The sequence below is a fragment of the Hyperolius riggenbachi genome, chromosome 7 (genome assembly GCF_040937935.1).
Source record: "Hyperolius riggenbachi isolate aHypRig1 chromosome 7, aHypRig1.pri, whole genome shotgun sequence".
Taxonomy (NCBI): Eukaryota; Metazoa; Chordata; class Amphibia; order Anura; family Hyperoliidae; genus Hyperolius; species Hyperolius riggenbachi.
The window spans coordinates 100544023-100557983 of record NC_090652.1 but is presented as its reverse complement, the minus strand read 5'-3'; the positions used below and the strand labels follow the sequence as shown (position 1 = coordinate 100557983).

General features: G+C 39.8%; 1 protein-coding gene across 1 annotated transcript; it reads right to left on the bottom strand.

Annotated features, from left to right (window-relative positions):
- Positions 1-8864: 8864 nt before the first annotated feature.
- On the bottom strand, positions 8865-9794 carry LOC137526088 (olfactory receptor 5B12-like). Its single transcript, XM_068247304.1, has one exon. The coding sequence runs from the start codon at positions 9792-9794 to the stop codon at positions 8865-8867; it is 930 nt and encodes a 309-aa protein (XP_068103405.1).
- Positions 9795-13961: the final 4167 nt, after the last annotated feature.

Sequence of the window (13961 nt, the reverse complement as noted above, 5' to 3'; positions counted from 1 at the left end):
CATTTCTCTTCTGTGACTTCTACACCAGCAGTAACCACGACATAACAAAAATAATAGCAGCAGAGAATTGTCTCACTTAGGCATTGTATGATATTTTAAAGCATTTACCCATTCCCTCGAAAATCAGCAATTACCCTCCTGTGCCTAATTAAAATGCGAATGTGTGGTCTCACGAGGAGTGACGACAAGAGATTCTGAATTGCTTTTCTAAGGAAAGGTAAAACCGGTTAAAAAAAACATTCTCTTTACTTTTTTGTCATTTTAAAACCAATCAAAAATTTGTGGGCAATATGTGGCAATGCACGCTAGCATCTAGCAGTTGAGCTAGCTAAGCTATCTCCGTTCCCCATTAGACACCCGAAGCCTATCCAGTTTAGTGGCCTGGCTTCGCTTATCCATTCCTCCGGGGGTTGTTTATTGGCATGGATCTTATGGCCAGCAAAAGATATTCTCTGGCTGCTGTTCAGGGATATGCCACCTAAATATGGAAGTTTTGGAAGAACCAAAAAGCCAGTTTAGGCAGTGTTACACAGGCAAATGTAAATGCTAAATGCACAGACACTTCTGAGGTCGAAGGACCCATTACTCGCACTGCTGTGAGGATGGCTTCTTTACCGGATTTGCCTGCTCTGCTCCCTGTACTCATCACACCCTCCACAAATAAGAGTATATAGGCTGACTTCATGCAGCAAGCTGGAATGGAGGATAGAGCGCAGCATGAATGTAGGGTCAGCATACTGATACACGTATGGATACTAAGCAACCTTTAGCAGCCATAGTTTCATGTAATGAGCTAATCATCCGTACAGGGGACAATCAAATCAAATCATAGATAGCTTTATTGGCATGACCAAGATTCATATAGGCATTGCCAATGCCAAAGCAGGGAGAAATGGGGGAATGTAAGGGGGTGGGATTAAGGTAAAGTGGGTTAGCCGTTCATAGATATTTTTAGGTTCACAGTTCATTTATGCTCCTCTTTGTCTGTGGCATGCTGTGATATAGTGTGTAGCGATTGTCAATGTGGATACCCCTTCTAGTAGAATGTAAAGTTTTCTCTCATCCACCACTTATGTGGGGAAAGTCTGGAAATAGTTCCATCAATTTCTTAAAGGAGGATTCCCTGGTTGCAGTATATTTGGGGAAAAGCAGCAGGAAGTGATTCTCATCTTCGATGGTCTTCGGCTCAGTGTTGGCATAGTCTATTTTCCCGGGGTTTACACATTTGTCTGTGTCTCCCAGACTCCATTTCTGGGTTGAGAGCACTCAGTCTGTAGATAATCAGTATTTGCCTCTCTTGAGAGTTTTGGAGATTTTCCATTTATAGGGACATTTTATATTCTCTCTGTAGGGACTGGTATATGGTTAGCTTTTGTGACCGTTTTTTTTAATTCCTCCATTTATCTACATAGTCCTCTTTTCTCTTGGCTGTGGTGTGCTTTATCTGGGCTTTTGATAGGACCCGCGGATCTGGGTTTGGAGGGAGCATAGAGTTGACCACTTTTTACAGGGCACATGACTTTTTTGGTCTTCATTGTGCAACATAGTTTTTGTAGTGGGGTGAGTTAGGGCTGCTGCTCTCTAGGTGGGCCCAGTAGGACAGCACTTTCTTCTGTATTTTAGGCAGTAATGGGAATCTACCTAGCTCAGCTCGGCAGGCATTGTTTGAGGTAACCCAATGGACATGACATGGAGATATTTGCAGAATTCCAGGTGAAATATCTCAGTTGGGCTAGATTACCATTTTCATTGATTTGGTAGGTGATGGGGCCCCATACTTCGCTTCCGTAGAGTAGGATTGGGGTGATAACTCTGTCAAAGACTTTCAGCCAGACCTTCACCGCTGGTTTGAGGTGATGCAGTTCTTTTCTGATGGCATAGAACCATACATGGCAATTTCTCTGCAAAAATTGACATCCTGCAAGCTCAGGTATCTATTGTATTGGTTACTATAACCAGTATGAGGGAGTTGGATCTGTGAGATTGAGCAGTGAATAAATTATTTAGAAGACACAGCAAAACCACAGAAAAATCCTGCAGATAGGCTGGCTTGTGCACCATTGTTTTTAATTTTATTGTAGATTCCCATGCAGTTTAGTTACGAGGGGGGCAGATGAGAGGGAATATCCTGCACGCTGGTGCCCCCTGCTGGTCATATAGCCATTGTCTATATGCAACTGAAGCCCTCTCCAACGATTGGCTGACCTGCTCAGCTTCTGCTTGATTAATCACTGCAGACTAGGTGTAACGTGTGTGTGCACTTCTTAGTGGCTTATAAGCAGCCTGCAGGCTTTATAAAGCAGCTGAGGACTGTTTGGGAGTGAGTATTTCCCTTTGTGTGTTCGGTAAGTTTCAGAGCAGTTGGGGACAGGCTCTTGGGGGTGGCAGCTCCAGGGCTTGACTGCGCTCACATATGGTGTTACATGCTGGTTCTGGGGCCCCGGGCAGTGAGAGTTCCCGGGGCCCCAGGCTGGCTTGTGCACCATTTGTTTTTAATTAAGCTGGATTTTGAAGCTCGGTAAAATTACATTTTGCAATTTGTGTTCATGTTTTGGGCAGTGATGAGCAAAAATACCCTTTTGCATTAATTTTTGCAAAAATAATGTAAAATTCGATTTTTGAAAGAAAATTCCATCGAAAAGACGTTTTATTTTTGCATTTTTTGAATTTTTGCTGTAAAACATTGTTTTCGCAGAAAAATAAGTTGCGGTAAAAATATCATTCTTTTCATGTGTTTGCGATAAAAATACTAGTACTTTTTTTGCTAAAATTTTCTCCAATCGAACATAGGATTTTCAATGCGAAAATGACTTTGGCAAAAATTTGCAAGCAACACTAGTTCTGAGATTGTACTGTGTATAGAACTACTTATGTTTCTATAGTCCCCACAATTGTCTATTTTGTACTCTGTACATCACTGCAGAAGATTAGCATTGGGTAAATTTGACACAGTATGGGTCACCAGGTGGACCTAATTTCCTCCTATTTCTGTAAGGTCCTCTTGTGGTAGAATAAAGAATAACACTTGATTAGGGAAACGTTCTTTCTCCAGACAGATCTCTTAAGGTAGCCATACACTGGTCGATTTGCCATTAGATCGACCAACTGACAGATCGCTATCTGATCGAATCTGATCAGAGAGGGATCGTAAGGCTGCCTTTACTGCAAACAGATTGTGAATCGATTTCAGCCTGAAACCGATCACAATCTGTTGAGCTTCTCCTGCCGCCTGCCCCCCCCCCCCCGTATACATTACCTGAAGCTGGCTCCGGGTCCTCTTCTCCGCGCTGCACCGCATCCCAGCGTACACTGTGTCACTCCGTGACCAGGAAGTTCAAATAGAGCGCCCTCTATTTGAACTTCCTGGTCACTGGAGTGACACAGAAAGTTAATGTACGCTGGGATGGAGCAGGTACAGAGCGGTGCAGCGCGGAGAAGATGCCCGGTAGCCAGCGTCAGGTAATGTATACCTGTATCGGATCGGCCACCGCAAGCGACGCGCTCCCTACCCGCGGGCGATCGATGGTAATTTCCCGCACGGCGCAATCGACGGACCGATTTCAGGAGGAAATCGGATCGGCGGGTGCGTTTAGCGCGAACGATTGGCAGCAGATTCGATCCCAGTGATCGAATCTGCTGTCGAACGGCAGCAAATCGGGCCAGTGTATGGCCAGCTTTAACCTAGTCTAGCCTTTTTAGAGAAATTTGTGAACTCCATTCTCCTCTCTACCATTTTAATTTAGCTATCTGTTTACAAAGCAATTCCTGAGGCAAATGGGTGTTCTTTCCACTGAATTGCCATCTCTATGGAAGATGTATATAAATAATAATGTATGAAAAAATAATAGTAATAACATTTCATAACCTTTCATACAAGGATCTTTGTTACAAATATTAATAGCAAACTATTTTTTTAAACTGTTTAGCGTAAATTAACATAATTTGTTTTCAGAAATCTTATAGTGGAGTAGATATTAATTCATTTTCTAGTAGTAAGCTTAATTGATTAACTATGAACCAAATGGGTGAACATCAAACTTCCATCCTCTTGATAAACATTTCACTTTAATTAATTTACTTTCAAGAATTTGTTACTATTATCAAAAATATTTTCTCCCAAGTTTTCTCCTAGGACTCAGAGATCATTTTTCATCTTCTCTTTAAAATAACTTTAAGCTCTGTCAAAAATATTCTTGCTTGCTGATGACTCAAAAGGCATTTTATTGATAACTTGTAAAATATCACCAAGAAATTTTTTTTAGGAGAAAAGTGAATTGAATATGGGCTATTGTTCCTAAAGTTTCAAGGACAGAGAGGGAGAGAGGGAGTCCTAGTTGTCTACTTATAGAAAATCGGAAATTTACTATTAAGTCTGAAAATAAAATAATTTACCAGGAAATTAAAAAACTGTTTCTTAGTTCTCTGAAATAACTGGGAGAAATTTACGTAAAACAAAAAGATGTGATTAACTAATAACTACACTTAATAGAGAATTTGTGTGCGTCAAACCAAGTAACACCTGACAAATCTAGCTTTGCAAATTTGGCCTAATTGGGAAACATGCGCCACTCCAAGCTTTGGAGCTCAGAGCTGGCTTTCACACAACACTCCAAGGGGGGGGGGGGGGGGGGGGAGGACAGGCGCAGACAGCTCGCTCCAGGGCTCTCACCTAGAACAAGCCATCCACCACCCGCCTCCAAAGAGGGATAGAAATGAAACACTACACTTAATAGAGAATTTATGTGGGCATCAAACCAAGTAACAATTGATAAATCTGGCTTTGCAAATTTGGCGTAATTGGCTATTCACGAGACAGCTCATGCAAATATGCATTTGCTTTCGCATGCCAAAGTTTGCAGGGTTAAAACCAATACCGCAAAGTGATTGCCCTGCGGGAATTAGTTCATTCTACATTAGCACTATCCAGGAGTGCCACGGTGAGGCTTCCCAATGCCCCCATACATGCTTATGTAGCATGAACTAATTCCCACAGGGCATCCGCTTTGCGGTATTGGTTTTTGACCATGAGCATTGCCTCATGAGTAGCCAATAAGGCCAAATTTGCTAAGCCAGATATGTCAGGTGTTCACTTGGTGTTTAATGCACACACATTGAACTCTTTGTGGAAGCATTTCATTTCTATCCCCTCTTTGGAGGTGGGTGGTGGTGGCTTGTTCTAGGTGGTGTGAGCCCTGGAGTGAGCTGTGGTTCCCCGGTTGTATGGGGGCATTGGGAAGCTTCCCCGTGTTGCTCGTGGATAGTGCTAATGTAGCAAGAACTATTTCCCGCAGGGCAACCGCTTTGCGGTATTGGTTTTTGACCCTGCATAATTTGGCATGCGAAAGCAAATGCATTTTTGCATGAGCATTGCCTCATGAATAGCCAATAAGGCCAAATTTGCTAAGCCAGATATGTCAGGTGTTCACTTAGTGTTTAATGCACACATTAATCTCTTTGTGAATGAATAACTAATAAGAAGGAACAAAAGGAAAGAGAAACTGATATTGAAAAGGTTAAATAATGGCCAGCAAAAGAAAGCTGGCACGTTTCCACATGGTATTAATGAAGATGCCAACTTGGCTCCCTTTTTAAGATGATTTATTACGTTCTTGGGATGTTTGGGTGCTGGCGGTTCTGATGAGCGGTCTACCTGTCTTAGCCTGGTGGGCCACTGGTCTTAAACATGTTGCACCGTTTTATAATTTTGAGCTTCTTCCATTTAAATTCTGCATTATTATGCACTAATAGGTAATTATTTTTTTTTATTTTTAGATGGTACTGCCCAATGAAATCTATGGACACCGCTCTGCTTCTTTGAAGATCCACATAATGGACTTTTACACAACACCACCTCTTGTGCTCTCAAAGCTTTTGTTTTGCTTAGTAACTATAGTGTGTGTCCAGGTCGCATGTCCCCGCCCACACATGCCATGTTGGGGCTGGCAATCGCCGCTCCTACTTGGCTGGCTGCGCTTGCCGGAGGTCAGAGGAACTGGAAGTGACGTCAGTGGCGCCAATCGGGCCGGCCCGGTTGTCCATAGCAGGCGTACCGCTCTTACTCTACAGGTATTTAAGGCATTATTATGCACAGTATTAATGCAGCAGCCAGGAAGGAGAATCATACTATACCCTCTGAGGAAGGGAACCCCGAAACGGTGCTGTCAGAGTATAATTGATCCCAAGGGACATTCTATTTTGCAAAATGACACTATTGCTCTCATGCATGGAAATGTTTAATTGCTGCCTTTGAGGCTATATGATCCCATGGAACGTTTCTGACCTGCTCCCACTTTGTTGTATAATATTTTATACTGCTATTTTGTACCTTTTGCCTATCATTTTGTAGACTGCATATTGATACCGTTGATTCTCTGTTTTTGTTAAGCAAAAATGAACTTCTTTTAAAAAAAAGAGAGAGAGAGAGAGATAAAAAAGGTCAATAGTTCATATGTTTTGTCTTAGAACTCCTTCAGACTGTGTAAAAGACTGCATCATTCAGTTGAGGTAAGACAACATTAAATCTACTTTTAAATAAAGCTGTAAGATATCTAAAAAATACATTTTTAGGAGTAGAGTAAACACAATTATTTCACTCAGGTTACTTTAAGGCTAGTCTAAAGACTGCACTTGAACAGTAACAGCATTGCGTGTCAACACTGTCATAATGATTGTGGATAAATGTCAAACAGGTTATTCACCCACACTGTCTGAGAGCTGAAAATTCAGTAGGCTTATTTAGTGACCAGGTTTATCTGATTCTCAGTGTACAACTTTGATGTGGTTGCAGAACCCTTGTTATCACTTACAGTTGAAGCAGATCTCCAGTGAAGCTATCCTCCACCCACTGACACAACAATGTACTAAATTTGGAGGGCATTCTCTTGTCCCCATTTTATTTCATTTCATTTACATACATGAGAATGCTTTAGGAGGACTCAGAGTAAAAGGTAAGGGTATGGGCCTGGAAAAGTGGTCTTGGTCCCAGAGTTCCTGAAAATTGGGAGGTGCTGACAAGTTTAATGACCCACATTCTGCTTCTTACCTGCTAATAACCAATGGAGCATTTTAACAAGGGCATTTTAGAAAACATGATTGGTAATAAAACTATATCACTCTAATATGTAGAGCAGATCTTTAGCATAGACTGGGCAGCATGGTGGCGAAAAGGTTAGCACCCTCACCTTGCAATGCTGTGTCCCCGATTCATATCCCAGGCAGGGCACTATCTGCACTGAGTTTGTATGTTCCCCCGTCTCTGTGTGGGTTTCCTCCAGGCACTCCAAAAATATACTGATAAGTTAATTGACTACCCTCTAATTTGGCTCCAAGACTATGATACATACACTACATGATATAGACATTTGACTATGGTAGGGATTAGATTGTGAGCCCCTCTGAGGGTCAGTTAAGTGACGAGACAATATACTTGGCACTATATAAATACTAAATGATGATAATAGACTGTATGCAAAGAGGCATCCTGCCAGCATAGCATGCAGCTTTCTTATGAACTTATGGACATAAACTGAATCTGTGTCCAAATCTTGTAAAGAAAATAAAATCTCTTAAAAAAAAAGTTATATATGTTGTCTTTTTATTTTCATTGATTTCACTGTTAAAACGTTACTTTGAGATCACCTTTTTATTGTTGAGTATGGAAAAAGACTTAGGCCTAAATTGTTTTTTCCTTCCTTGCTTGCTGAGCAGTTCCCAAGTTATCTGGACTAGTCTGTAACTAGCATAGTACAAGCAGAAGAAGAACCAGTTATCTCTCCTTGGGCCATATGCAATTCATTTTTTCACCTGAGTTTTCTCCTAGGGGATAATTTTTTCATCTTCATTTTAAAATAACTTTTTAGCACTTTGCAATAGAAAAAGTACCAAAAACTAGGTGAAAAAGTCCTGCCAAAAATATTTTGAGTATTTGTTTGCTTGCTGGTGGTCTAAAAGGCATTTTATTTACAAGTTGTGAAAATATCACTTAGGAGAAAACTCAGGTGAAAAAGTGAATTGCATATGGGCCCTTATATCTACATGCGCATTGAATACTTATCCCATGTTTAACCCTTTCCAATCCGGTGTCAGACTATGGCTCATATGCAATTCACTTTTTCACCTGAGTTTTCACCTAGGTGATATTTTTAAACTTGCCAATAAAATGCTTTTTAAGCCATCAGAAAGTAAGAAAATACTCAAAATAATTTTTAATATGACTTTTTCACCTACTTTGTGGTACTTTTTTAGTTAAAAAGTACTGGAAAACTACTTTAAATCGAAGATAAAAAAAAATTATCTCCTAGGAGAAAACTCAGGTGAAAAGTGAATTGCATATGGCCCCATGTCTGACATTGGCATTTTCCAGTATATGCCAAATGTCGAACATAGACACCAGGGGCTATATTGTTCAATATAATCTGGCACATTGTCAGCCCCTTTGGATCAAAGTGTCAGACTAAGCCTGACACTTTGATTACCACAACTCCACGCACTTTCACTGCACCACGTAATTTAAATATTACATGGGTGCATTTGGGCTCACCACTTCGGGTGCCGTTGCTGGATCTAGTCTGGTGTAGCATCAGCCTATGTAGACTTTGATCTCTTTCGGTATCATGTTGTACCTCATAATGCCGTAACTATAAGGTGGAGCTACAGTGCACAAGAGAGAGCAGGTCCTGCCCCTCCTGATGCCTGGTCACCTCCTCACTCTAGGAGGTAGAGATCTTCTGAGACACTCCCGCGATTACCCACGTCTGCCCTACACACCAGAAGGTTCTGGGGGGACGTGGGTAATGACAAAAATGGATTAGAAAGGGTTAACACTGTGGTCTATGTATAGAACATTCTTCTCTGTCTCTCCACTGCTAAGAATAATGCATCTTCATTGCAGCTGCTCGGAGGGCTATTTTGAACTCCTGGTTTCTAAGGCTATAAATCAAAGGATTGAGAAGAGGAAGGATTGCTGTGTAGAAGACAGACACCACTTTGGAAGTGGCAAAATGATAACTTCCACTTGGTCGAAAATAATTAAAAATAAGAGTGCCATAAAATATGAAGACCAAAGACACATGAGAGGAGCACGTGGAAAAAACTTTACTTGTATTTCCCTTCTGCTGCAGCTTTTGTACCGTTTTTATTATGTGTACATAGGGCAAGATGGTCATGGTAAGACAGCCACCTCCAAAAAGGCCTCCAAAGAGAAAAATTAATAGAACGTTGATGTAGATGTCACTGCAAGAGATCTGAAGCAATTGCGGCAAGTCACAGAAAAAGCTTTCTACAATGTTCGATCCACAAAATGTCAACCTTGAAGAACCAAGGGTTTGAATTAAAGAATAAATAAAACCGAGTAACCACACAATACATGCAAACTGTACACACACTTTCCAGTGCATTATCTGCATGTAATGCAATGGGTGACAGATGGCATTGAATCGATCATAGGACATGACAGACAGCAGAAAAACCTCAGAGGAGGAGAACGAATCAAAGAAGAAGAACTGGGTCAAGCAAGCTGTTCTGGAAATAATTTTTCTTTTGGTGTGAAGATCAAATAGCATTTGTGGAATGGTGACAGAGGAAGAACAGAGGTCTAAACTGGCTAAGTTTCCAAGGAAGAAATACATGGGTGTGTGAAGATGAGAATCCATTATTATTAGGGTGATGATGAGCAAATTCCAGATTATTGTCAGAACATAGATGAGCAGGAAGAAGAGAAAGAGAGGAAGCCGAAGACTTGGGAGGTCAGACAATCCAGAGAGGAAAAATTCATTTAAAATTGTTTGATTCCTCATTGATCTATGATAAGTCACCTGTATGCAGAATATTCTGAAAAATGTAGATTCATAAATATTTATACATAATCAGTTCAAGTTTTAAATTCTGATACTAATTGACTGAGTACTAACCAGAGTGTCACGTGTTTAATTTTCATCCAACAAAACACAGAGAGGCGTTTTTCTAAAGTGTAAAAACTCAGAAGATATTTACTAGTGATAAGCACAATTTTCGAACGATCATAATTTTGCATTGTAATTTGCAATTACGATGCAAATCCATAATGCAAATTTTGAGGAAATTCTTAATGTTGTTTGTAAACATAACCAGGAACCATAATTTTGCATAATTTTCAAGTAATGTTATGTTGATTTTAGTGGCTAATATCCCCCATACATGCTGTCATCACCCACACATTTCTACATATTTTAAGGGGAATAGTGAGAACAAGTAAAAAAAAATAATTTTACAAAACCATTTTTCAAAACCATTTTTCCTTTGCAATTTTAAGATCGTTTTTTTCAAAAGCTACAAAGTCTTTAAAAACAAATTGACAGGTTTCCGTTATATCTATTAACGTACATAGCAATTTTGGTGTGGATAGCATGTCTTTGCTATTAACTGCTAGAGTTGGCACAATAGTACGTGAAAATGACACTAAATTACGAATGGAATCCATGAAATCAATTAAATGTCCAAATCATAAATTAGCAGTTTACGATCAAAACTAATATTTAATTATACAATTATTCCCTGAGATACCAAGTCTATTGAACAGACGCCTAAAAAGGTATTTCAGTCAGCCTTTGCCCTAGCCAACAACTTTGATTTATTTCTCATTACATAGTTACATAGTTACATAGTTATTTTGGTTGAAAAAAGACATACGTCCATCGAGTTCAACCACAACCATTGACCACAACCTTTTAACTTTAACATCACTACTTCTTGTCCTTTTTCACTCTGTCCCTCATCACGTCGATGGCAGAGCGACCTTTGTATCCCACAATCCGCCCTATTCTCAGACTTACCTCTCCCATCACTATACGGTAACTCTTATTATTATGACCACAGATTATTGTTTTTTTCTGGATAAAGTTGCTCCAACCTATTAACCACCAGCCATGGCACTCCAGAATTGGAAGTCTGGCATGAATAGCAAATTCCAATATTCCTTTTTTTTTTTTTGCATCGGATATTGTTGCTCTTCTTTTACTGGTTCATCAGTGTTGATGACACTAGTTTCTCCTTTTATTTCTCTCTATTCCAGATACCTTTTACCTTTTTCTTCTCAACAATCCTTCCTCGCACAGCAGTGTTCACCACAGCTATTTGGTTCTACACATTTTTCCTCTTTACATCTCCTTTCTTGGAAAATTCATGGGCCCATATTCAATTGCTGTAACTTTTTCTCATGAGTTTTCTCCCATGCTATATTTTAACACCTTATCAATAAGGGCCCGTTTCCACTAGAGCGAATCTGCATGTGTTTCCTGCATGCAGATTCGCATAAACAATACAAGTGGATGGGCCTGTTTCCACTTGTCAGGATTTCTGAGCATTTTTTTCTCTGCAGAAAAAATCTGCACGGTAGACCCCGCAGAATTCGCATACCGCACACCACTATGCGAATTGCATACAATGTATTTAATAGGAAATTCGCATGCGTTTTCGTATGCAAATTTTACCGCGAATTGCGGGCGTTTTCTCATAAAATCAATGTAAAAGCATACAGGCACTGACATGGTTAAATTTGCATACTTACTAACATATGCAAAAACGCCCGTGAACTCACGGTAAAATTTGCATCTGCGTGCGAATTCGTTTTGCGTTTTCCGCAACTAATGGAAACGCACAAGTGGAAACGGGCCCTAAAACACATTTCAAGTCAGCAGCCAGCAAGAAAATACTCAAAAATATTTTGATAGTACTTTTTCATCTACTTTTTGATACTTTTTAAACAGCTGGATTGCTGAAACATTTTTGAATAGAGAAGATGAAAAAATAGCTACTAGGAGAAAGCTAAGGAGAAATAGTTAAATGAATAAGGGCCATAATAATCTCTTCCTGTCTACAATACCACACATACTTTTCCGTCCCTTATTTTTCTTTGTATATTCTGGAAAAACCATCCTAACTTTTTGCCACATTATTGCAAAGTTGCCACATTATTGCAAATGTATTTTGCCTCCTTAAAGGGAGCCTAAACTGAGAGGGATATGTATTTTTTTCTTTTAAACAATACCAGTTGCCTGACTCTCCTGATCATTCTGCTGCAGTAGTATCTGGCTCTCACACCTGAAACAAGCATGCAATTAATCCAGTCTGACTTCAGTCAGAGCACCTGATCTGCATGCTTGTTGAGGGGCTGTGGCTGAAAGTATTAGAAACACAGGATCAGTAGGAGAGTCAGGCAACTGGTATTATTTTAAAAGGATTGCGAATGGAAACCCAGAACCATTAGGTAAGTATAGAGGATTATAATAATAATAATAATAATCTGAACATTTGTATAGCGCTTTTTTCCTGTCGGACTCAAAGCGCTCAAGAGCTGCAGCCACTGGGACGCGCTCAAGAGGCCACCCTGCAGTGTTAGGGAGTCTTGCCTTGAACTCCTTACTGAATAGGTGCTTGACCTAGCCAGGATTCGAACCCTGGTCTCCCATGTCAAAGGCAGAACCCTTAACCAGTACACTATCCAGCCACTATTATAAGGCTAAGGAGGAGGTAATCTAGCCCAGGACTGATAATAATGGTGCACACGCACACAAATCTTGCCACTTTAGCTTTTGCAACATATGAAAAATATACTTCCTATTCTTTCTGGAGTCCTCCTCAAGCTTCTAGGACATGTATTTAATATTTCTTGTCACAACTACTGTAGTAGTCTGTTATTGAGAGCTATTCTGCTAAGAAGAACCAAACCTCTATTAGCCATCACGTATGCTGCAGCCAGATCTACATTAGACAGATACGTTTTTCATGTTGCTTAAGTAAACATAATAAAGGCACCTGTCCATCAAATAAACTATTTCAAACTATATTCTCTCTCTGTCTCTCACTCACTCACTCACTCACTCACTCACTCACTCACTCACTCACACACACACACACACACACACACACACACACACACACACACACACACACACACACACACACACGTCAAAAAATGCTTTAGAATTTATATTTATGAACACAATTGTTTTTGTTAGTGAAACAGCATTTAAAGGGTTAGCTCACAGGACTGACTTTTTCTCCTGCAGGGGTTGCCACATCGGAACTGGTGATTAGCTTATATTCTGTATACATTCTTTACTTGATACAATTAAGTAAACCTTCTCTGGCTGTGCAGAAACTTATGCTAATGAGCCCTGGAGTGAAACACAGGTCAGAAATCACTGATGGCTGCATTTAAAACAGAATTACAACCGTTATGAATAAAATGTACCAGCAGCTTTTAAAGTAAATAAACTGAACTTTGGGAAGTTATAATTTATAAATGAATTATAATAATTGTGCACCAAAGCAAACATGATAATTGTTTGGGTTATAAAAAGTAGAAAAACACATTTTTGTTGAATATTTTGTCAGAGTTTTAAACCGCTTTAACTATTTACAAAAATGCAAACTGAGCAAACACTATAAAATCTAAATCAAATCCATATATGTTGGCTGTCCAAAACAGCATCATTTCTTAAAAGTACACTTGTACAAAGTCAGGAATGTTGCTGGATGATGAGGCTTATGATTAACCAGTTGTACTTAACAGGTGCATAAAATCATCATTTTTATGTGGAGGTTAAAACACAGTCATTAAAGAGAAACCGTAACCAGGAATTGAACGTCATCCCAATCAGTAGCTGATACCCCATTTTACATGAGAAATCTATTCCTTTTCACAAACGGATCATCAGGGGGCTCTGTATGGCTGATATTGTGGTGGAACCCCTCCCATAAGTAACTGTAAGGACCATGGTCCTGACAGTTTCCTGTCTGTGAACCTTGTTGCATTGTGGGAAATGGCTGTTTCCAGCTGTTTCCAACTGCCAAAAAAGCAAGCAGCAGCTACTTCCACTGACATCACCTGCCAGCAGTTAAAATGTCACCATGTGATAAATGTCAAAATGTAAACCTGGGATAGGAAAGATTTTACAATGGGAAACCACTAACTAAATCATTTA

Excerpts from the sequence above, each read along its gene's own strand:
- LOC137526088 (XM_068247304.1), bottom strand. The coding sequence starts at position 9,794 with ATGAGGAATCAAACAATTTTAAATGAATTTTTCCTCTCTGGATTGTCT.